Source organism: Bos taurus, chromosome 25, assembly GCF_002263795.3.
Source record: "Bos taurus isolate L1 Dominette 01449 registration number 42190680 breed Hereford chromosome 25, ARS-UCD2.0, whole genome shotgun sequence".
NCBI lineage: Eukaryota > Metazoa > Chordata > Mammalia > Artiodactyla > Bovidae > Bos > Bos taurus.
Genome location: NC_037352.1, coordinates 2934241 through 2959214, shown reverse-complemented (window position 1 = coordinate 2959214; position 24974 = coordinate 2934241). Strand labels below are relative to the sequence as shown.

The 24974-nt window shown below is 53.3% G+C and overlaps 1 protein-coding gene across 5 annotated transcripts in view; it reads left to right on the top strand.

Moving 5' to 3' along the window:
- NLRC3 (NLR family CARD domain containing 3) overlaps positions 1-24974 on the top strand; it is a 28068-nt gene continuing 3094 nt past the window's right edge. Inside the window, exons 1-17 of one of the 5 annotated variants that reach the window (XM_059881666.1) lie at positions 1-299; positions 9768-9860; positions 10603-10664; positions 10923-11124; positions 11215-12964; positions 13955-14041; positions 15679-15762; positions 16070-16150; positions 16402-16485; positions 17826-17909; positions 19462-19545; positions 20112-20195; positions 20798-20881; positions 21413-21496; positions 22058-22141; positions 22539-22622; positions 24682-24765. In XM_059881666.1, coding sequence (XP_059737649.1) covers positions 10947-11124; positions 11215-12964; positions 13955-14041; positions 15679-15762; positions 16070-16150; positions 16402-16485; positions 17826-17909; positions 19462-19545; positions 20112-20195; positions 20798-20881; positions 21413-21496; positions 22058-22141; positions 22539-22622; positions 24682-24765 — 2936 coding nt within the window. In that variant the 5' untranslated portion in view covers positions 1-299; positions 9768-9860; positions 10603-10664; positions 10923-10946. Of the gene's footprint in view, positions 300-9767; positions 9861-10602; positions 11125-11214; positions 12965-13954; positions 14042-15678; positions 15763-16069; positions 16151-16401; positions 16486-17825; positions 17910-19461; positions 19546-20111; positions 20196-20797; positions 20882-21412; positions 21497-22057; positions 22142-22538; positions 22623-24681; positions 24766-24974 lie in introns of all 5 variants that reach the window. The other 4 variants (XM_002697946.7, XM_059881668.1, XM_059881667.1 and 1 more) reach the window with 4 other exon arrangements.

Here is a 24974-nt window from a genome sequence, read left to right as displayed (position 1 = left end):
GAGGAGCCCCGGCTGCAGTGACAGCTGGTGGGCTCAGGGGAGTGCAGGAGCTGGCGGGCCGCATCCCCGCTGCCCTGCACAGTCAGCAGCCCCCGATCCATCTGGACAGGGATCACTCCCACCCTGGACAGATTCTGTCGGCTGAGGGGCCCGGCTGACCGGCCGCAGAGATTTCCAGGACATCCTGCCCTCCACCCAGCTGCCTCTGTCCACTGGAGCAAGGCGGAGCCCAGAATTGCCAGGATGGAGCAACCCCAGTCCCCCAGTCTCGGCCTCCCTGGGGAAATGAGGCCCGGGAGGTAAGTCGAGTGCAGGATGGGGGAGGAAGAGGAGACAGCTGACAGGAAGGACCATGACTCTTAAGGCCTGAGCTGCCCTGCAGAGGGCTGGCTGGGGCAGCCCCGTGAAGGTGTCCCTGCGGGTGCCGGGAGCTGCTGGGCAGGACGAGATCACAGTGTGGATAAACAAACACATGCCCAAGGGCAGCCCACCATGGGCGAAGGGGACAAAGCCCAGCTCCCCAGGTACCAACGACAGGACGCCGGGAGGAGCAGGAAGTAGCCGGAAAGCGCTGCAGATAGGCAGAGGTGATGCTGAGCAGGGCAGCCTGTGGTTAAGCTTGAAATCAGCGGACCTTGGCCCCATCCGGGCAGCCCTCTTCCTCCCTTAAGATGGAGGGGACAACACCAGACCTGCCCAGTGTCCTGAGGACCCAGGAAGGTGGTGCAGTGGGGTGGGATTGGTTACCCAGAGCCTGCTTCCTAAATGTCGCCTTCATGTTGGGTGAGCAGCCTGCAGGGGCCTCACCCAGCCGCGCCCACGGATGGAGACGAGGCTCATCATTCTGAGAGGGACAGACTCCTTCTCAGAAGAGGCGCCATGGAGCAGGTCCAGAGTGGCTGTTGGCCTGGGGTCCTCTCCCATGGCCAGTCTCCTGGGCCCGAGGCTTCCTCCCTGTCCTCTCAGTGTAGACCCCTACTTCCCCAAGCCCTGGGGCTCACCTTTAGTCACTGCAGGCCATCCTGCAGAGAACACCCCTCAGCAGCCACTGCTGCTGGCCCCGGGAGGTCCTGGGAGTGGGGTGGTTCCTGGGCCACCTGCTCGGCTCCCCTCCTCTGTTGTTACTGGCCCAAGGGTGGAGGCCAGGTTGCGGGGGGCTCTTATCCGAGAAAGGGTGCCAGATGACAGAACAGTCTACTAATTGTGAATCTCAGATTAAACAATGAGGTGGTTTTTTCTTTTAAAGTTTAAGTATGTCCCAAGTATTACACAACATATACTAAAAGAATTATCTGGGGACTTCCCTGGAGGCCCAGTGGTTAAGACTCTGTGTTCCCAATACAGGGGCACAGGTTTGATCCCTGGTCAGGGAACTAAGATCCTGCATGCTGCACGGTGCAGCCAAACCACCCCCCCAAAAAATTGAAAAGAATTACTTGTTTACCTGAAATTAAAATTTCACTAGGTGTCCTGTATCTTAATTTGATAAATCTGGCAACCGTAGGCAAGGCTTAGTGGGGCAAGAAGGATGGGTGTCTGATGAGGGAGTATCTGCTCTGGTGCCGGTGGCTAATGGGACCCAGAGTTGGGGAGCTCACCTCCCCACTTTCCCAGGCACACGCGGCTGGCCTCTTCCTCCCCGCTCACTCCTGCCTGCTGCCTTCTTCGTCACTTGCCTAACCACTCCCTGGCCCAGGGGTTCTCCATTCTGGCTGCTCATTAGAATCATCCAAGCAGCTTTACCACACGTCCACGTAGGGGCCCTACACTAAACCAGTGAAGTCTCTGTGTGGCCGGACTAAGCAGTGGCTTTTCTAAAACAGTGCTGCAGAGAATGGCCATGTAATCCAGCCACCCCACTTCTGGGTGGACACACGGAAGAGCTGAAAGCAGGACCTTGAACTGCTAATCTGCCCTCCCTTGTTCACAGCAGCATCGCTCACAAGAGCCAAAAACTGGAAACAACCAGTGTCTGCCTATGGGTGGAGGCCTGAACCAAATGTGGTCCATCCATAAAATGGAATATGATACAGCCTTAAAAAGGAAAGACATTCTAACACACATTACAACATGGATGAGCCTGGAAAACATTATGCTCAGTGAAAGGGGCCAAATATACTGCGTGATCCCACTTACATGAGGAACCCAGAGTCATCAGATATACAGGAACAGAAGGTAGCCTGGTGGTGACCAGGGACTGGGGAAAGAGGGATGGGAGCCAGAGTCTCCATTGGGAAGATGAAAAAGTTCTAGAGGTGGATGATAGTGATGTTTCACAACACTGTAAATGTACCCAATGCCACTGAATAGAATGCTTAAAAATGGTTAAAATAGTAAATTTTATGTTATATACATTTTGGTGGTGGTGGTTTAGTCATTAAGTCATGTCTGACTCTTTGGGACCCCAGGCTTCTCTGTACATGGGATTTCCCAGGAAAGGATATCGGAGTGGGTTGCCATTTCCTTCTCCAGGGGATCTTCCTGACGCAGGAATCGAACCAGGGTCTCCAGCACTGTAGACGGTCTCCTGCATTGCAAACAGATTCCTTACCACTGAGCCACCAGGGTACACTTTACCACAATAAAAATTTTAAATTAAAAAAATATACAGTGCTCCAGACAATATTCTAGAGGCAGTAAGCCTGGCCCTTCTTCCACATGGTCCTGCGTGCTCCTGGCCACCACCCAGTCCCCCCCAAGGCCGTCAGTTACCCGGTGAGCGCACCTGGACATCCAGTGCAGGGGGCTGTGTCCAACCTGGGCCACACCCTGACATCACACCGAGAGCAGGACGCAGGCCTGGGTGTCCCAGCTCGTGTAAGAAGAGGCGGCAGGAGCAATTCTTTGTTTTGGTTTGCGTACATTTGAACTTTTAGACAGCTGCTAGCATAGCCGTCTCTAAATTGAGGTATAACTTAGCCAGTAAAGCGCGCTTGGGGCTTCCCACGTGGCGCTAGTGGTGAAGAACCCACCTGCCGACGCAGGAGATATAAAAGACACTGGCTCGATCCCTGCGTCGGGGAAGAACCCCTGCAGGAGGGCATGGCAACCCACTCCAGTATTCTTGCCTGGAGAATCCCACGGACAGCGGGGCCTTGCAGGCTACAGCCCATCAGATCACACAGAGTTCACGACTGACGCAACTTAAGCATGCACGCACAAAGTGAGCTCAGTGGAGTTTTACATATGTGTACACCTGTGTGTACTCTGCCCAAATTAATAGGTAGAGGTGTCCAGCAACTTTGACGGCTCCCTCACACCCCTGTCCAGTCAGAACCACCTCCAAGGGTGAGCACATGTTCACTTCTATCTTTTCAGATCAGTCTGGCCTGATTTTAAACCCCCTGCAAATGGAATCACAGAGGCTGTCTCTTTTGCATCAGATTTCTTTCTCTCACAGTGTCTGTGCGAGTCAGCCATGTTGTTGAGGATATCAGTAGCTTATTCTTTTTCTTTATTATGTAGGATTTCATTATATGAACGTTCAAAAAAATCTCATCCTTTTGTTGGTGGACATTGGTTGTTTCCATTTTTTGGGGACTTTATGGACAAAGCTGCTATAAATGTTCTGATCTGTGGTTTGGTGGACATAATCATTAATTTCTCTTGGGTTTATACCTCAGGGGGAAATTACTGGGTCACAGAAATATGCTTATTTAACCTTATTACTACCAAATATTTGTCCAGAGTGATCTTAAGTTGCATTTCTCTAATGACTTCTGATATTCTCTTCTGTGACATTCTTCAAGTTTTCGGCTCATTTTATTGTTGGATTTTTGTTTCTTACTGATTAATTAATGTGTTTGGGATGTCGTGTCCAAGTCAGAGGTTTGCTTTCTCGCCCTTTTAATTATGTCTTCTAACAAACAGATATTCCTGATTTTATTTCATTCAGAGATTCCTGAATCCCAAAACACTGCTCTTTTCTTTCATGCTTAGTGCATCTTATGATCTGTTTAATCTTTACCTAGGCCAAGTTCATAAAGATGTTCTCCCGTGTTTTTTCTAAGGCTTGACTATGTCAGCATTCACACTTAGATCTCTGATCCAGCTTAAATTAATGTTTTGTGTATAGTGTGAGGTAGGGGTCATGGTTCCTTTTTCCCACATGAACATCCCATTAGCCAACACAGTTTAATGCAAAGACCACCCTTTCCCCACTGCACGGCAGTGGAGCCCCGTTATAAACCCAGTGATCATATATGACCAAGCGATCGTATATATGTGGGTCGGTTTCTAGACCCTCTATTCTACTGCACGGTCTATTTGTCTGCCCTTGTACCAATATCTATAGCTCTACACTAGGTTTTGTGCTTTTTTTTAAAGAGAAGTTTCTTAAAAAATTATTTGACTGTACTGGGTCTTTGTTGCTGTGTGCAGGCTTTCTCTAGTTGCAACGAATGGGGGCTACTCTCCAGTTGTGGTGGCTGGGCTTCTCACTGCTGGCTTCTCCTGGCTTGAGGGCTCAGTACTTGTGGTACATGGGTTTATCTCCCAGTGGTATGTGGGATCTTACCAGACCAGAGATGGAACCCATTTCCCCTGCATTGGCAGGTGGATTCTTAGCTACTGGATCACCAGGGAAGTCCCTACATGAAGTCTTGATACTGTGTACTGTGAGTCCTCAGGCTTTGTTCTTCTTCGAAATGATTTTGTCTATTTCAAGGTTTTCTGTTTATGTTTTACAATCAGTTTGCCTCTCTTCCCCCTCTCCAAAAAGCCTGCTGGGATTCTGATGGAGATGTCAATCTATTAATCTATTTGGGAAAGACAGACATCTTAATAATATTAAGTCTTTCAATCTATGAACATAGCAAATCCCTAATTTTAGGTCTTCTTACTTGTTTTATAGTTTTCAGTGTAGAGGTCATGAAAATTTTTTGCTAGATTTATTCTTATATATTGGATATTTTTATGGCATTTCGAATTTTTACTTTTGATTTGAGTGTTACTTAGTAAGTAGAAATATAACTGATCCCTTTCATGTATTGATCTTGTGTCCCGAAACCTGAAGTTCATATATTTGTTCTAACAATTCTATTGTAGATTCCTTTGGATTTTCAATATATATAATCATGTCAACTATGAATAGTGATCACATACATTTATCTTTTCCTTTTCTAATCTTGATGTCTTTTCTTTCTTTCATTTGCCCTATTGCACTAGCACCTACTTTATTAAAAAAAAAAAAAAAGCAACCATCAACTAGGATAGGTTACCCCTGAGGAGTGGAAGTCAGGTTTATATTTTACTTACTTTTATGTTACTTATGTGATTTTAGTGTTTGCCTTTTATAATTCTATAAATGATATTTTTAAATGAGGGGAGAGCAGTACATATCAGTTAGCAAAATCTTTCACTTTTATGCATTGGAGAAGGAAATGGCAACCCACTCCAGTGTTCTTGCCTGGAGAATCCCAGGGGCGGGGAAGTCTGATGGGCTGCCATCTCTGGGGTCGCACAGATTCGGGACACGACTGAAGCGACTTAGCAGCAGCAGCAGCAGAAGCAAGCAGTTGAAATTCACAAAATAAGAAGCACCTCCTTAATCCCTCTGTCATATATTTCCAGCTATCCTCTAGCCAGACAAAAATGATATCTTATTTTTTTTTAAGTATCTTATCATAATTCTCCTTTGCACACTGATTTTTTTCCCACATAGAAATACACTGTAAAACATACAGGAAGTTCAACAAACTCCAAGTCAGATTAATTCAGAGACCCACATCAAGACACATAATAATCAAACTTTCAAAAAACAAAAAGAATCTTGAAATCAGCGAGAGAAGCAAATCATCACATACAAGGGATCCTCAATAAGATTATCAGCGGACTTCTCACCAGAAACTTTGGAGACCAGAAAAGAGTAGGCTGACATGTTCAAAGTGCTCAAAGAGAGGAACTATCAACCAAGAGTCCTAAAACCAGCAAAACTGTCCTTCAAACCTTAAGGAGAAATTTTGTGTTTCATGTGACGTACAATTCAAAAAAATGTTTTTTCATGGGCTGGCCAAATTCATTGACTTGAAATGTTATTTCTGTCACATTACCAAATCCCTTCTTATGTAAATAATATAAATATATACTTGTTCCTGGATCCTATATTATGTTTTATTGACTTATGATTCTATTTTTGTGCTATCCCACCCTGCTATATACATAGCTTAATAATAATGGAAGATTATATTCAAGAATGCAAGTTCTGTTGGAGAGAAAGTGGGAAGGGATAGTTAAGGAGTTTGAGATGGACATGTACGCACCACCATATTCACAATGGATAACCAACAAGGACCTACTATACAGCACAGGGAACTCTGCTCAGTGTTATGTGCCAGCCTGGATGGGAGCGGGGTTTGGGGGAGAATGGATACATGTATATGGACGGCTGAGTCCCTTTGCTTTTCAGGTGAAACTTCCACAACATTGTTAATCGGCTATACCCCGATATAAAATGAAAAGTTTACAGTCTGGAAAAAAAAATCATGGAAATCTAAATAAAAAAAGAATGCAAGTTCTTGCCACAACAAAGACCCAAAGCAACCAAAAAAAAAAAAAGACTGCAAGTTTGGTTTGAAGTTAGGAAATCCACAAGTGCAGCTCACAGTTTAAAGGCAAGATAAGTCACGGCACTCCCTCCCGTGACTTCACACACACTGAGATACGTCCACACTCCTGAGGACCAGGGCTCGAGCCCCTCTGACCTTGCCTCCTAACCCCATGGTGAGCCCACTCGCTCGCCGACTGTGCTCTGGCAACCGGCAGGGAAGTCCACTCGGGTCTTGTCCTGCCTGCTAGTCTCCTGGTTCTCTGCATGACTCTCTCCCAACTTTCAGATCTCTGCTCACGTGTAGCTCTTTCACAGAGGCATTCCCTGGCCACCGGGATCCCCTCTGCCCTCCCCCGGGACCCTGACCCTCTCCATCATGTGCACGTTTATTTTATTCAGGCACTAACTGCCATTTTCTTCTTGTGCCATTATCCTCCACCCCCACCACACTCAAAAGGTAAGGACTTGGTCCAATTGTTCACCGTTACATCACCAGTGCCTTCAGCACACATCAGGCCCCCAGTGAACATCTGGTGGCTGGATGAATGACTGGAAGGATAATGCTGCTGCTGCTGCTGCTAAGTTGCTTCAGTCATGTCCAACTCTGTGTGACCCCATAGACGGCAGCCCACCGGGCTCCTCTGTCCATGGGATTCTCCAGGCAAGAACACTGGAGTGGGTTGCCATTCCCTTCTCCAATGCATGAAAGTGAAAAGTGAAAGTGAAGTCGCTCAGTCGTGTCCGACTCTTAGCGACCCCATGGGCTGCAGCCTACCAGGCTCCTCCATCCATGGGATTTTCCAGGCAAGAGTACTGGAGTGGGGTGCCATTGCCTTCTCCAGGAAGGATAATAAATCGTGCAATTAGATCAATGCCGCTAAACAGTCATTTGCTCATTTAGCAGACAAGCCTAAAAGTTTTATAAAATGTGGAAACATACCTTACGAGGCAGGTAGATTATACAGCACAAATCTTATTGTCAGTAAAACCATGGTTTTTAGTCCAATTCAACTGCTTCCTGGTCATGCATCTCTGGGCAAAATCGTTGAACCTCTCTGAACCTCTATGTTCTCCTCTATAAAATGGGAGAAACAATGGTAATGAGAATTGTTACAGAACATGATGTGAGTCCAGTGCTTAACAGAAGGTCAGGAACACAGTAAACCTTCAACAAGTATTATACAGTGTTAACCTGAATGGCAAGAAGAAATGAGGAATTGAAGGAATCTTTTCCCAAGAGGAGAACTAATTAGAAACTGGTCATAGGGACTTCCTCGGCAGTCCAGCAGTTAAGATTCCACTGCACGGGTTCCATCCCTAGTCGGGGCACTAAGATCGCGCACGCGACTCGGTGTGGCCAAGAAGTTTAAAAATAAATAAAAACTTTTAGTTAAAAAGAAATAAAAGAAACCAGTCAAAAACATCAGGTCTAACAGTTTGGGCTAGAACTCCTCCTGGGAGAGTCAGGATTCGGACAAGGATGCTGTCCTTCAACACTGCTGGCAGCAACAGTGAGGTCTGGCCATGCAAAGAAAGTGTTCAAAATCACAGTTAGGTTTTTAGAGAAGAGATGAAATTATTGTATTGCAGTCATTCAAAAGCCTGAAGAGAGGGTTTTTTTTTTTTTTTTTCTGGTTTATAATTCATTATTTTTGGCTGTGCTGGGTCTTTGTTGCTGCCTGGGCTTTTCTCCAGTTGCAGTGAGAAAGGCGGCTCTCCAGTTGTGGCTTCTCACTGCGGTGGCTTCTCTTGTTGCAGAGCAAGGGCTCTTAGGGCTCACAGGCTTTAGTAGTTACAGCACAAGCGTCCACTAGTTGTAACTCACAAAAGGGTCAGGAGGCAAGGTCTGAGAGGCTCTGGAGCACAGCTCAACAGCTATGGGCACACGGGCTTAGTGGCTCCTCGGCATGTGGGATCCTCCCAGGTCACGGATGGAACCCATGTTTCCTGCATTGGCAGGCGGATTCTTTACCCCTGAGCCACCAGGGAAGCCCCTCAAAAGCCTAAAGAGAGTTAACTGAGAAATGATGAAAACTCCTGGGAATACTTAACACCTGGATGGGATAATGAGATTAAAATACACAACAAGTAATTGTCTTCTTTGACACCAACAAAATTCATAACAACAACAAGAATTATTTAAAAATACTTAGACACAAAGAAGAAACTGGCAAGATCTAGATAAGAAAAACTATAGTTTAGCAAAGGATCTAAAGGAAAACCTCAATAATAGCTCCATTAATCCATGCACGTTAATACAGCTTAAACCAGTATCCTAGCCAGTTTCTTTTCCCCTTGGTATTAACATTTAGAAAAATGAAATAAAAGAGCCAGAAGGGACCTGGAGAAGTAGAGGGAGCGTGGCCTTGCTGCTAAGTCGCTTTAGTCGTGTCCAACTCTGTGTGACCCCATAGACAGCAGCCCACCAGGCTCCTCTGTCCCTGGGATTCTCCAGGCAAGAACACTGGAGTGGGTTGCCATTTCCTTCTCCAATGCATGAAAGTGAAAAGTGAAAGTGAAGTCGCTCAGTTGTGTCCGACTCCTAGCGACCCCATGGACTGCAGCCTACCAGGCTCCTCTGTCCATGGGATTTTCCAGGCAAGAGTACTGGAGTGGGGTGCCATTGCCTTGCCCTGGCCTATTTCTGAAGTCCCAAAGTAGTTCAGCCCAGTTGGACACTATCTACCTCAAGTTGGCTGCACTAACTCTTCAGTGTCACCATGAACTGAATGCTTGGAAAATACCTTTTACTTATTGCCAAGATTCTTTTGCGCTTCCCAAGTGGCTCAGTGGTAGAGAATCCACCTGCCAATGCAGGAGACTTGGATTTGATCTGTGGGCTGGGAAGATCCCCCGAAGGAGGAAATGGCAACCCACTCCAGTATTCTTGCCTGGAGAATCCCATGGACCGAGGAGCCTGGCAGGCTCCAGTCCGATGGGTCACAAAGAGTTGGATGTGAATGAACACACACAAACTTCTTTTAGTATTTTCCAGGTAGAAAGATCCATCCCAAGTTAAAATGCCCGGGAAGCCCAATCAAATCCAAAGTAGAGGAGTGTGTTGGATCCTGGGGGCTATAGCCAGTGGATCTCTCTTAAATGAACCCTATCTGGACCCAGAGAGCTCCAGGGCTGGAGGGTGTGGGTCAACCACTGCCTCTGCCACCCAAGGCAGCAGGTGTAGCCTCTGCCCAGCCTCACGTCCTTTTTTCTCTCCTAGACCCATGGACAAAGGATGGCTGACCCCTGCCTGCTGAGTGCCTGGGGCCCTGCTGGAGGGGCTGCCGAGGGCTGGACACCCTGCCCGCTGCAGGTGAGGAGGGGCTCCTCCAGTGCCCGCCTTTGTTGAGGGAAGGACACGCGGGGGCGGCCAGCTTTAGCCGTGGGACCCACTCCAGTCCCCAGGGAGGAAAGGGAACGTGGGTGGGCAGGGCTTTGCCTCTCAGTGCCCGCATCACTGTCCCCGGCAGAAAACACGCTGCCTGCGGTTCAGGAGGAGCCTGTGCTTCCCGGAGACACAGGACACGAAAGGAGCTGAGTGGCTGCTCTGAGAACCAGTAGTCCCCTCCCTTTCGTCTCCTCCTTTCTTCTTTTCTTTTTAAATTAGCAGACTTTAGTTTTTAGAGCAATTTTTGGTTCATAAAAGAATGGAGTGGGAAAGACTGAGATTTCCCCCTCCCCGCCAACACGCACCCTCCCCCGCCAGAGGGGCATGTTGGTTACAATCGGTCACCCACACCGACACGTCACGGTCACCCAGAGTCCAGAACCGGCATCAGCATCAGCCCTGGTGCTGTTCCTTCTATGGCTTTGGACAAACATACACACCATTGCAGTATCACAGAGTCGCTTCCGTGCCTCGGCAATCCTCTGCGCTCCACCAGTTCATCCTCCCCAGAGCCCTGCCGGCCACTGTCCGCTCACTATCTCCGTGGCTCTGCCGTTTCCAGAAGGCCATGGGGCTGGAACTGTACTGCACGCAGCCTCTCTCCGTGGGCCTCTTCCACCCTTCCCTTCTCGCCGGTGGACCTGTTCCTAATTAGCCCCTTTTCCAGGTTACAAATGAGGACACCACGGCACAGAGAGCTCAGGCGGCCCGTCCAGTGTCGCACAGACGGTAAGCGGCAAAGCTCAGATTCCAGCCCGGGGCTCCCTGCCCCTGGCGATGCTCCTGGCAGCAGGGCCCACTGTGGCCACCCAGGAACAAACCACGCCCCCCCAAACCCGTCCTGGAGGCCAGACCGAGGGCCAGCCGCCCGCCATCCGGGGAGGGAGAGAGTGGGCCTTCATCCCACCTGGGCCCTGAGGCTCGGTCACCTGTCCCAGGCCACTGGGCGGGACGACAGAGGCAGCAGGCCCAGGCCTCTCTCCACAGCCCCTGGCCGCAGTCCCCGACTCCATGAGGAAGCAGGAATTGCGCCCGGGTGGGGAGACTGGCCAGGGCCACACCGCCAGCTCCCCAGCCGAGCAGGTGAAAGCCCTGGTGGATCTGCTGGCCGGGAAAGGCGGTCAGGGCCCCCAGGCCCCGCAGCCCCCCAACAGGACGCCAGAATGCCCGCTGAAGCCCCGTGGCAATGGTAGGCCCATGGATGGGGATCCCCAGGCCTTTTCCCCCTCCCCCTCCCCCCTCCCCTCTCCCACCCTCCCCCATGGCCTCTGTCCTGCAGACTTGAAGATACAGAAACACCGGGAGGCCCTGCTGAACAGGACTGGGGGCGGCCCCGAGCTGGGCAGCCCCTCCCCAAGGCTGACCAGCCTCCTGATGGTGGAGGGCCTGACGGACCTGCAGCTGAGGGAGCACGACTTCACGCAGGTGGAGGCTACGCGCGGGCGCTGGTGCTCAGCCAAGACCATCGCCCTGGACAGGCTCTTCCTGCCCCTGTCGCGTGTGTCCATCCCCCCCCGCATCTCCATCACCATCGGGGTGGCCGGAGTGGGCAAGACCACCCTTGTGAGGAACTTCGTCCACCTCTGGGCCCGAGGGCAGGTGGGCAAGGACTTCTCTCTGGTACTGCCCCTGACCTTCCGGGATCTCAACACCCATGAGAAGCTGTCTGCAGACAGACTCCTCCGCTCCGTCTTCCCGCACACTGGGGAGGCGGGCCTGGCGTCAGCAGTGCTGAGCAAAGCCCTCCTGGTCCTGGATGGCCTAGACGAGTGTAAGACGCCCCTGGACTTCTCCAACACTGTGGCCTGCATGGACCCCAAGAAGGAGATCCAGGTGGACCACCTGATCACCAACATTATCCGGGGCAACCTCTTCCCGGAAGTGTCTGTCTGGATCACCTCCCGTCCCGGAGCTGCTGGCCAGATTCCGGGGGGCCTGGTGGACCGGATGACCGAGATCCGGGGCTTCAGCGAGGAGGAGATCAAGACCTGTCTGGAGCAGATGTTCCCCGAGGACCCTGTCCTCACGGGCTGGGTCCTGAGCCAGGTGCAGGCTGACCGGACCCTGTATCTCATGTGCACCGTCCCGGCCTTCTGCCGGCTGGTGGGGGCAGCGCTGGGCCACCTGCACCGCAAGAGGCCAGGGCCCCCGGACGCCGAGCTGTGGCCCCCGAGGACCTTGTGTGAGCTCTACTCGTGGTACTTCAGGGTGGCCCTTGGCGGAGAGGGGCAGGAGAAGGCCAAGGCGAGCCCCCGCATCGAGCAGGTGGCCCACGGCTGCCGCAAGCTGGTGGGCACGCTGGGCCGGCTGGCCTTCCACGGGCTGGTCAGGAAGAAGTACGTGTTCTACGAGCCCGACCTGAAGGTGCTGGGCGTGGACCTCGTGCTGCTACAGACGGCCCTGTGCGGCCGCTTCCTGCAGCGGGAGGAGACGCTGGCCTCCGCGGCCGCCTACTGCTTCACTCACCTGTCCCTGCAGGAGTTCCTGGCGGCCGCGTACTACTGCAGCGCCTCCAAGAGGGCCATCTTCGACCTTTTCACCGAGGGTGGCGTGTCCTGGCCCCGGCTGGGCTTCCTCACACACTTCCGGAGTGCGGCCCAGCGGGCCATGCAGGCTGAGGACGGGCGGCTCGACGTCTTCCTGCGATTCCTCTCAGGCCTCTTGTCCCCGAGGGTCAACGCACTGCTGGCCGGCTCCCTGCTGACCCAGGGCGAGCACCAGGGCTACCAGGCCCAGGTGGCCGAGCTCCTGCAGGGCTGTCTGCGCCCCGACGTGGCAGTCTGCGCCCGGGCCATCAATGTCCTTCACTGCCTGCGCGAGCTGCAGCACACCGAGCTGGCCCGCAGCGTGGAGGAGGCCGTGGCCAGCGGGGGCCTGGCCAGGCTGACCAGCCCCCCACACCGCGCCGCCCTGGCCTACCTCCTGCAGGTGTCCGACGTCTGCGCCTGGGAGGCGCCCCTGCCCCTGTGCCTCAGCCCCGGCGTCCTCCAGAGCCTGCTGCCCCAGCTGCTCTACTGCCGGAGCTTGAGGTGGGCGCTAGGGGCAGGGGCAGGGTGTGCAGGAGGAGGGTACAGTGAGGACCGGGCGGGCTCCTCCCGCCCCCATGCCCCTCTGTGTCCCGTCCTGGGGTTGCTGTCACCAAGGACCACAACCCAGGCGGCTTCAAACGACAGAAACCTCTTCTCTCCCGGTTGTGGAGACTGGAGTCTAAGAGGACGTCGTCAGCAGGGCCGTGCTCCCTGGGAAACCTGTAGGGACAGTCCTTGGGTCATTCCTGGCCTTCCCAGCCTGCGGTGTCTGCCGGCAGTCCTTGGCTTGCAGACCCAGGCTCTGCCTCTGAGGTCACACGGCTGTCTCCTCCGTGTCTGTCTTCTCATCGATCTCTCTCTCTCCTGGGGACACTGGTCCCCACGCTGGGTTACAGACCACCTCACTCCACTATGACCTCATCCTCGCTCGTTATCTGCAACAACTCTATTTCCAAAGAAGGTTGCATTCCTGAGGCACGGGGGTGGGGGGTTGTAAACACCAGTATATCTTACAGGGGTAAACCACTCGACCCACAACACCCCGTATAGCACCCCAGTGCTGACAGAGGCCACGCCCATTCACTCCACCCTCAGCCTGTCATCCTCTGCCCACTCTCTGGACTTCGGTGGCAGGGAGGGGAAGGCTGGAGGACCAGGGCCATTCTACAATCCTTAAAGGAGGGCAGCTGGTGTCCGACTGACACACACACTGTGGGGGCTGCAGGGAAGACAGCCCTGAGGGTCAGAAGCCCATGGTTTATGCCACTGAACCTCCCAAGTCGCCTGGTGGGAGAATTCTGAGCACGCAGGTGTCCTGGCACAGATCTCTGAGTCGCTCGGCAGGGGCTTCGCTGGGATGGAGAGGAGGGGGCGGCAGAGGGTCTCAGCCTAGGTGTCTGAGCTTAGCGGCCACTCCAGTGCCAGGGACCTCATCCCACCTGCCCATGGGCAGCAGTAGGACCACTCACTACCGCTGTTCCTCCTGACCAGGCTGGACACCAACCAGTTCCAGGACCCCGTGATGGAGCTGCTGGGCAGCGTGCTGAGTGGGAAAGACTGTCGCATTCAGAGGATCAGGTAACACAGACCCAGGAGACCCCACACAGGGTGCTCGCCTGTCTCTCAGGGTCCGGGGCTCTTTTCACATCCTCCTCTCTGCTCAAGTGGCCTGCGATGCTTTCCAAGAGAGGTATCTTCAGGGCGTGTGGCTCAAGGTGCAGACTGCTTGTTTCCACCCATTCCAGAAAGTTCCAGAGGCCCAGGTACCTCACTTGTAAGAAGAGAGAAAGGATATGGCAAGAGTCAGATGCTACCGTAGATACATTTTCTCAATACTGTATGCATGGATGTACTGCCAGGCCCGATTCACTCTACATCCCTCTCAGAGTTTGCCCTCAGATGGTATGCAGGATTACATCTTTAAAAAAAAAATCCAAACGTTTAAATTTAAAAATTCATATTAATTAAAACAATTTTAAACATCGCATCTTTACTATTCTAATTAATGACAGTTTATATACTAACTGCAGAGCAGATCTATATGCTCATGAAATCTCTCCTATAAATAACATAGCCAGGTCCAAATAACACCTGATTTGAATCAATGTGATGACCAGCAGCTGGCTTTGGGAGAACTAGGGAAGTGAATTTAGAGAAAATAAGACTCAGAGTGTAAATTTTCATAAGCCTCACATAAGCTTCCAGCTTTTGAAACCATCTTTTTCTGAAAAGACAAAAATATAGACTGAGTCCAGACCCAAAGTAAGTCATTGAGGATAGTGGTCAGAGTGGTGAACTCTGTGTGACCTTGGACCTCTGTGTGACCTTTGTGCCTGAAGAGGGTAAACAGTAGGGGTTCAGGGGTCCCCTGGACCACTCTTCAGTGTGTTCAGGGTATACCCTTTCAAGGTAGATAGAGATGTACATTTTATTAAAGTCAGCTTCATAGCTCAACCATTTGGCTTTCTTGCTTTAGAGAAAGGACAGGGGCCACGGGTGTGCTGGAGCCACAGGTTCAGCCACCAGGTCATGAGCAGGAATTTTTACATGTTGACAGTGCTAGAAATTGGCCACAGTGGGAGTATTTACACCATGGAAATTAGCCAACGCAACAAATCAGGGCTTTTGTTATTTCGCTTTTTCCTGAGAGTTGGTTCTCCAGCACAGCCCTGGCTGGAATCCACGTGGTCGTCTGCAGTAACTGCCCATCCTCTCTGCTGCACTGTTTATGTAGAAGCTGTTGCACTCGATTCTGGTCAGACTTCTCCCTGGGGCCCTCTGCTGGGCTTCCCAGGTGGTACTAGTGGGAAAGAACCTGCCTGCCGGTGCAGGACACAAAATGAGACAAAGGTTCGATCCCTGGGTCGGGAAGATCCCCAGGAGGAGGGCATGGCCGCCCACTCCAGGATTCTTGCCTGGAGGATCCCATGGACAGAGGAGCCTGGCGGGCTGCAGTCCATAGGGTTGCGAAGAGGCGGACATGACTGAAGTGAATGAGCATGCACACATGGGGGTCTCTGCTAATGTGAGGACCTGTCCACCCACTCTGGCCCTACCATGCCCATTTGCTGGGCCTGGCTCATCTGGTCTCCCCCTGCGCCCAGGCCCTGATGATGCTATGGTGGCTGACGGGTTTGGATCACAGGCCTGGAGTTGCAGAAGAGGTGATGAGGTTAAAGACCCTCATTAAGCACCCTCTCCTTCTCTTCGGGCAGCTTGGCTGAGAATCAGATCAGTAACAAAGGGGCCAAAGCTCTGGCTAGATCCCTCCTTGTCAACAGAAGCCTGACCACTCTGGAGTAAGTAGGACCCTCACCACTGGGATGGGGGGAGCCTGTGAGCCGTCGTGTGAAGCCCCCTAGGCAACACTCTCCCCAGGGTGGGCTGGAATGACAGCTGAGCCAGCCAAGTCTTGGCTCCTCCTCAGCTGCTGGGGCTCGCTCACAGAAGCACCAGAATATTGGCCTTGAATCTGGTGTTATCATCTCCTCTCCACACTCAGCCCAAGCCCACTAGTCCATCAGACCCTGCTTTCTTCCCTGCTTCGTGTGGGGCCATCATAGGGAATGCCTTCCTCAGTTGCCTAAACAAAGATCTCTGCCCCAGTTCCACCAAACAGGGCTTTCCTGGTGGCTCAGACAGTAAAGAATCCACCTGCAGTGCAGGAGACCCATGTTCAGTCCCTGGGTAAGGAAGATCCCCTGGAGAAGGGAATGACAACCCATTCCAGTATTCTTGCCTGGAGAATCCCGTGGATGGAGGAGCCTGGTGGGCTGCAGTCCATGGAGTCACAAAACAGTCAGACACGACTGAGCAACTAACACCACAAACCCTGGCACCTTCTCTTCAAGGAGCACAGATTTAAAGATCTGAGTAACTTCTGTCCTGCCTTCCCTCCCCGGTAACTGGATAACCGGTCTTTTCTCTTCCTCTGCCAGTCTCCGCAGTAACTCCATCGGACCTCAGGGGGCCAAGGCGCTGGCAGATGCTCTGAAGATTAACCGCACCCTGGCCTCTCTGAGGTACATGTCACCTGCTTGCTGCCTCTGCCCCCAGGAGGTGGCTCAGAAAACCATCTCCTCAGGTGCCACCCGTGCAGCGGGAGGTAATTCCCAACAGCAGCCACAAGATACTGGCTCCCATCCAGTGGATGCCAGGGCATCCTGTGTGCTGATCGAGTTCCTAAGTCCAGCTCTTCACTGCGCCTGTGTTCAGGGTCTGAACTGGGGAAGGAGGAGAAGAGGGAGAGAGGTACGAGGAGGTCTGACAGGCAAAACAATCTACGAGGAAAAGTTCTTGTCTCCATAAGTGGGAGGTCCCCAAGGCCATGACATCAGGATGACCCCTGAGGTGTCTTCCAAGACACTGAAATCCCATCTTTCAGATGCTCCCCATGGTTTGCTGAGGTTTGCTGGGCTCCTTTAAGGGGCCAGTGGCTGTATCCATCCTTAGTTGATGGATACAATGCGTTGATGCGTTCTGTTGGTTTGTTTTGCTCATTTCCTTCTTTTTACTGAGGCAAAATTCACATAAAATTTACCATTTTGGAGTGTACAGTTCAATGGCATTTAGTACAGTCACAGTTATGCAACCAACACCTCGATCTAGTTCCTAAGTATTTACATCCCCCTAAAAGGAGTCCCTCTACCCATCAGCAGTCACTTTCCATGCCCCCCTCCCCCCTCAGCCCCTGGCAACCACCAATCTGCTTTCTGTCTGAAGATTTTGTGTAAACGGAATCAAACAGTAATTTTGTGCCTATCTTCTTACACCCGGTGGAATGTTTTCACAGTTCATCTATGTCGAAGCATGTGTATTTCATTCCATTTTAAGGCTGAATAATATTCTATTACATGGACCACGATTTGTTAATCCATTCGCCAGTTGCTGGACACGGGTTGTTCCCACCTATTGGCTATTGTGCTGTACATATTTGTGTACAAGCTCTTGAGGACCTTTTTTTCAGGTCTTCCAGGTGGATACATAGCAGTGGGATCTGCTGGGTCACAGGTGACCCTGTGTTTAACCTTTTGAGGAAACGGCCCGGCCTGCTTTCCTCGGAGGCCACACCGTCTAATGTTCCTACCAGCAACTGGGATGAGAGCTCCAAGTTTTCCACGTCCTCACCAACACCTGGCTGCTATGTTTCAGCTGTAATTCAGACTATCGATGACCTTGTGGTCCAGTGATCAGGGGCTCCTTGTCCACAGCCAGCAGGCAGGTGCCTGGAGAACCCAGGGAAAGCCTGAGGCCAGAGCAGCGGTGGGAAGGGCCAGCTCCCCCACTCCCTGGGTGTGTGGGGTGAGGGCCTGCCGGGCACCCTCTTGGGCTCCACCAGTGATGCCTCTCCTTGCCTCCACAGCCTCCAGAGCAACAGGATCAGGGACGACGGTGCCAGGTGCATGGCTGAGGCATTGGCCACCAACCGGACCCTCTCCGTGCTGCAGTGAGTGGGCATGCTGGCTGGCAGAGAACGGTTTTCTCTCCTCTCTTCTCCTCCCCCAAGGGCCTCTCTGTTTCCTGCACAGAGGGGTGGATGGGACAAGGCCTGGAGGCTTTCTGAGCCATCTGCACGGCCCCTGGAAAACCTGACGTCCACTGCTTTTCCGGAGAATAGGTGTTGGGGGAATAATTACAAACAGAGCCTCCCACCAAGATGGGAAATCCTCTCCACAAATGCAGAAAAGTACGAAACAGCTTAGTTACTGGAGTAAGCACTCAGCTAGCCTGCAGTGAGCATCCAAGGTGACCCGCCAGTGGGATGGCAAAGACAGAAAGGAATCTCACCCTTTCCTGCAGCCGAGCAGACAAAACCCTTTACATGTGGGTTTTCCAGAAAGACCACAGCTTGTCCTCAAACAAGAGAACTGGAAGAGCACCGTTTGTCATACTTAGTTTATCCTAAATTTGCCTGTCGTCTGGGACGGGGAGCTGTCTATGCCTGCCTCCTGCCTTCATGCCGAGGAAAATGAAAACTCCTGGCTTTATGACAAGCAGGCACTTACAGCTGGAGGAGGTGTTGCCTTCCTAGATGTGCAGGGTTCAAAGAGATGGCGCGGAGGCCCTTACCAAAGACATTCCTAGGCTGTAAGTCTGGCAAGAGGCTAACTTCTATTAATAGCTCTTAAAAAGATTTACATACTCTCAAAGGGACAGGGAAAGGATTTATAATCCCTAGTTTCCTCAAGGAAATACTCTATGGGAGGGGAGGGTTTTTTCCTCCCCCTGCTCTTTTGGAACCAAGGAAAGTTCCATTTTGCTTGGATTGTAGTTAGCCTCATACAGATGAGGTCCTGGCCTGCCTGTCCTAGGATGAACACAGGGGTCCTCCTGTAGTGTCTTCCTCCTCCAGATTTAGTGTAAGAGGAAGTAGCTTCTGCAGACGAGGAGCCTAAGCCAGGGTCCGCCCTCAGGAGGACTGTAGGGTGGGGGGAAGGCTGCCGGTTGATCTGAATGGAGGCAGACTGCTGAGTGTTGAGAAGGCTGGTCAGGTGAGGGGCCAGTGGGACTTGTATGTAGAAGTCTTCAGAAAGTCTCCAGTTTGGAAGTTGATGGATATTAACAGTGTCCGCTGGTCACTGCTTTCTGACCCCTCAAGGGAAGGCCCAGCTGCCCTTGCCTCTTTTTGTTGTTTAGTTGCTAAGTCGTGTGTTACTCTTTTGCGAACCTATAGACTGTAGCCCGCCAGGCTCCTCTGTCTATGGGATTCTCCAGGCAAGAATACTGCAGTGGGTTGTCATGCCCTTCTCCAGGGGATCTTCCCTATCCAGGGATCGCACCCGCGTCCCTGCATTGGCAGCAGGGTTCTTTACAACTCGGCCACCAGGGAAGCCCCCACCGGTAGCCTCTTACTCTTCACATAACTCCATTAGTCTAATTAGCAACATTTTGACAACAATCCAAGGACCCCTCCCCCATGCTGCGGTAAACTTGAACCAGACTGTCCTTGGTCTGGGACTGCCTGTGGCCAGCTTTACCGAAGGACCCTTCTCCTTCAGCCTGCAGAAGAACTCCATCGGGCCAGTGGGAACCCAGCAGATGGCAGATGCCCTGAAGCAAAACAGGAGTCTGAAGGAGCTCATGTGAGAAATGCAGAAGGGCCAAACTGGTACCCTTCGTGCCTGGCACAATGCCCAGCTTATCACACATATTTGTGAGCATGGGGTGGGTAGATGGATGGATGGATGGATGGCTGAATGGGTGGGTGGATGAGTCAGTAAATGGATGGATGGATGAATGAGTGGGTAAGCAGATGGATGAGTGAATGAATGATTGAATGCATGGGTACTAGAGAGCTGGTTTTGGACTCCAAAACCCTGAGCCAGGAGAATGGAGATACAGATTCCCAGGAAGGAGTGAGGTCCAACTGTCTCAGGCTTACCTTTACTGACATCCCAGCCACATTCACAGAAAGATCACAAATGCCTCTCGCTGAAGGGTTGGCCCTGCCCCCGTCAAAGGAGTCGAGAAGGACACTGCTACCTTGATCTCTTACAAAAGCTGCCTGCCAGCCGGCCTCAGACAGAAGAAACTGTGTACTGGGCCCCCCTCGAGACCAGAGACAGCCCTTCCCTGGAGGGCTCCCGGACTCTGACCCCTCCTGGCTTCACCCCGCCCGGCCGCTCCACCCACGTCCCTTCTCTTGCAGGTTCTCCAGTAACAGCATTGGCGATGGAGGTGCCAAGGCCCTGGCAGAGGCCCTGATGGTGAACCAGGGCCTGAAGAGCCTGGAGTGAGTCCCCAGGGGGTGGATGTGGGCAGAGGGTGACTCCCCACCCGGGTTCCCTGGCCAGCAGGGGGGCAGGTCCTGGTGAAGGGCTGTCAGTCAGAACCCACCAGCCCATGACCCCGGGCACTCTGTGCTCCGAATGTCTCTCCCTCCAGCCCACCAGGCCAGTTCCCTCTCCCTGGACAGTAGGTTGGTGTTGGTTCTGGAGTTCTCAGAGTGACAAGCACCGAGTGCCCTTTAGGAGCTGGCCTAGGTGGCTGTGGAGGGGGCTGGCTCCAGGGGCCATGGTGGGGAGTGGGGACACCTGGCTGTGCCGCTTTCTCCGGGGGCTGCAGACACATGTCCCTCAGAAGTCATGCGGAGCTGCCCAAACCAAGGTGACGTCTAAACTCTGGCACTGGTGGCGCTGGCCCACCTGCCCTCAGGTGGCAGGGGCTGGACTGCGGGGCACGGGAGAGGAGTGAGGAATGGGGAGGGCACAGGGGTGGCACAGGGCCCCAGCCCCCTGCTGCACTCAGGGCCCATGACCCCGGAAGGACTGCTCCCCCCCCCGCCCCCGGGTCCTGAGTTGGCCACACCCAGGGCACCCTGTCCTCTGTCTGCAGCCTGCAAAGCAACTCCATCAGCGACCCGGGAGTGGCAGCGCTGATGGGGGCCCTCTGCACCAACCAGACGCTCCTCAGCCTCAAGTAAGCCCCGCCCTTCCCTCCGTTCCTTGGCTGGGGGTCTGAAGGGACTCTGGGACGTGGAGGGAAAGGCTGGTGCTGAGAAACCCCCACTCCCACCTCCACCCCGAGGGCCTGGGACGGGGAAGAGCCGTGGTTGGGCAGCTTGACCCTGGAGCCTGGCCGCCTGCGCCCCAGCTCACGGGGACGGGGGAGGGGGGCAGCCTCTGCAGGCGGGTCTGCCACCCCCTTCCTGAGGGCAAGCCTGCAACCACCAAGCACGCCGGCCTGCCCCTCCCCCTCACACCTCTGAGGTCCTGGTGTCTTATCCTCTTCCTCCTGGACGGTCTGTCCTCCTGCGGACAGTCCTGGGCAGGGGAACACGTGGCTGGCAAGCCTTGCGAGGGGGGCTTCCTGGAGTGGGCTCTTCCCGCCTCCACCCAGGACCCACCTAGGGTTCCAGGCTTCTAAACAGCCTGAGCACCTGGACGCTGTGCCACCCCCGCCAAAGGCCTCCCCTGTCTATCAGCAGCTTAGAGTCTTCTCTTTCCTCAGCCTTCGAGAAAATTCCATCAGCCCGGAGGGAGCCCAGGATCTGGCACGTGCTCTCCGCACCAACAGCACCCTGAAGAGCCTGGAGTACGTGAGGGGGCAGGCGGGGCTTCCTAAGGCTCTCTTATGCCACCAGGGTCCCTGCCCACCCCAGGCTGGGAGCTGACGGGCTGGCCCTTGGGAGAAGGATGTGGTTGGGGTCGGGGTGGGGTGGCCGGGAGGCCTGGTGGTGACCCTGACACATGTCCCCCTCTGATGCCGCAAAGTACACAAGGATGGAGTGAGTGGTGACAGTCACCCTGCCTGAGCCCGCACCCCCGCAACAATTTAGGAGAAAGGGGGTGGGGGGGACAGCACATGGGCCAGGAGTGAGTGAGTCACCAGGCAGCTCTGCCACCTCCTGGCAGGTGACCAGACATGGAGGCCCATCAAGCAGAGCCTGCCCCCTGCCCACCCCCAGGACACGTGGCAGGCGCGGCGCCCGGGAGCACATTCAAGTGCCCTGAGAGCCTGAGCCCAGAAATCCCAGTGGACAAGATGCAGCCCTGGGGTGGAGCTGGGGATCGGGGAGTGGTCTGGATCCCCAGGGAGCAAGGACGGGGGCTGCACTGCTGGCTCCGGCTCACTTGCCTGCTCCCCTCTGCCCAGCCTGACAGCCAACCTACTCCACGACCAGGGCGCCCAGGCCGTCGCAGAGGCAGTGAGGGAAAACCGCACCCTCACATCCCTTCAGTGAGTCCACGGCGCCCCCAGCCGGCCCTGTCCTCCCAGAGCTGCAGGGCCCCACTCAACCAGGGGAGACAGGAGGCTCAGGGTCCCCGCCCCCTGCACGGCCTCAGCAGGTTGTGCCCAGCCCCCTGCTCTGTTTCCTGGGGCTGATGCATGGAGAGGCCAGTGGTGGGAGGTGGGCGCCCACGCTGCGCTGTGTCACACACTCCATGCAAGAGCCCCTCCCTGGGACCAGCCTGGGGGAGGGCTGCAGGAGCTCTGCCCACCCTGGCCAGGATCCCATCCCCAAGGATTCCACCCACTCTGGTCACTCTCCTGGGAGAAGCCCCTTTTTTCTGGAGCTCCCAGGACCTCCTGGCTCTGCCCTGGGCCATGTCGTCACGTGTGTGTGTCTGCCCAGCCTGCAGTGGAACTTCATCCAGGCCGGCGCTGCCAAGGCCCTGGGACAAGCACTACAGCTCAACACGAGCCTGACCAGCCTCGAGTAAGTGGGGCCTCCGAGGGGGCGGGAGGTGCAGACTCAGCCACCCTGCTGCCCACAGGCTCTCCTGCCCTCAGCATGCAGCCTCCTCTGCTCCAGGGCCAGAGAGCATGCTTCCATCTGACTTGGTGTTGTGTATATATATATATTTTTTAAACAAAATAACAGCTTTGCTGAGATATAATCCACTCTTTCAGGTGTACAAGTCACTGGTTTCTAGTATATTTACAGAGCTGGGTAACCACCACTAAAATCAATTTTTGAACCCTTCAGTCACCCCATGAAAAACCTCATGCTTATCAGCACTCACTCCCCACTTCCTCCCTAGTCCCCTAGTCCTGACAAACACTAATCTACAGTCTCTATGGATTTGCTTATTCTGGACATTTCACAAAATTTAAGTCACAGAATATGTGATCTTTCTGACTCACGTCTTTCGTTTAGTGTAAGGGTGCCAAGGTCCGTCCACACTGTAGCATGTGTCAGGGCTTCGTTCCTTTTTCCGAGTAAATAACACTCCACTGCGTGGGCAGACATGATGCTTATCCACTCACCCGCTGATGGACATTTGGGCTGTTTCCACTTCTGGGCTATTATGAGTAACACTGCTGTGAACGTTCGTGCACAAGTTTCTGCGTGTGGATACATGCTTTTAATTCTCTCTTGAGCACACCTGGGAGCAGACCTGCTGAGTGAGGTGCTCACTCTGTGTTTACCCTTTGAGCTTCACCTGCTTTTCATGCTCCCACAGCTTCCGATATACGCCCTGTCTGGCAGGTGCTTCCGTTTGACTCTGAACATGCTATTCCTCAGGGTCCTGTCCTGGGTCATCTTCTCCCGAATGATGTCTCTTTCTAGAAGCTCCTCCTCACCCAGGGCTTCAATTCCCTTTGAAGTCCTGGAGGCGCCCACATCTACAGCTCAGACCTCTCTCTTGAGCTTCAGACCCCCGTGTCCACTGCCCACTCCACTTCCCCCTGGGTGGACCCGGTTTACCTCCCCCACAAGCCTGCTTCTTGGTTCCTCACCATGTGCGGGGTCCTGGCCACCACTGTACAAGCTAGAAACATCGCCGTCCTCCTCACTTCCCACCGCAGCTCATCTCCAAGTCCTGTCGCTTCTCCTCCCAACATTCCACCCAGCCTCCTCCACCCGCACGGCCACTGTCCAGGGGGCTAGCGTCACTCACCAGCCTCACTGCCGCAGCCTCCACATCCAGTCCCTCCTCTCACACTGCTGGCCAAAGATTCCCAAACGTCAATCTATCCCCATCCTGGACAAGTTTAGCTGGCTGCCCAGTGCCTGCAGGGTGAAGTCCAGCCCTCAGTGTGGCTCCCACAGCCCTGAAGTTCTGCTTTCTCTGCACCCCTGGGGACTCACTCCACACCCCAGCAACTTGACCCAATTCTTCTGGGTTCCTTGGATGTGTCAGGCCCGCCCCCATCTCTCACGCGTGGGCTTGGTCTAGACCTATTTCTGCCGAGCAGCCTCTGTGACCACACTGGGGAGGGCACTTCACACTTGGTCTCTCATCTCACACGTTCCCCCACCTGAGTTCCAAGAGGCCAGGATTGGGTTTGCTGATCCCCAAGGCACTTAAATATTTGCTAAAATAATCAATGCAAACTGCTCCCTCAAACGTGCCAGTGTCCACTGGAACTAAACTCTTAGTCATTTATTGCTCCAGGGCCTTCCACTTTCCTCCAATGTGGAAGAAAAAGGGGGGAAAAAAAAGCTGTCAAACACCGACCAGCAAGAATGGCTTGAGGACTGAGAGCTTTGATTTTGGGGATGGCTTTGAAAATCACACCAGTTTCTTGTGGACAGTATTTCCATGTGTCCGTTTCTGTTTTGCCTAATGGTCTAGACTCATGCAGACTCCAGACCACTGTGCAGGCTTAGGTGGCCATGGGGCAGTGGCCACACAGGAGGTGCAATGATCCCCAGAGATCATCTACTATGGGGTGTGTGCTCTGATTTAAATCTAGAAGGTCCAAGCTCAGCACGTCCTGCCAGAGCGTTGGCTCGGGTCCTGTGCACCTGGGTCAGACTCTGCGTTCAGTTTACAGGAGAATGCCATTGGGGATGAAGGTGCCTCTGCAGTGGCCAGCGCGCTGAAGGTGAACACAGTCCTCACTGCTCTCTAGTAAGTCCTGACATGCACAGCTGGCCCTTAGCCATCTTTCCACACTAAACATCCCCGTTTTTTCCAGGAAAGGCAGGTGGGTTTGACTTTCTTAATATTAGTGATTAGGACATCAGGCATCTAAAAAGTAAGAACTAGGGGTTCCAGGGTGTCCCCCAAACTCTCCAGAACACCTGCACTTCCTGTGTCCAGACCTCTGCCTGGCATCA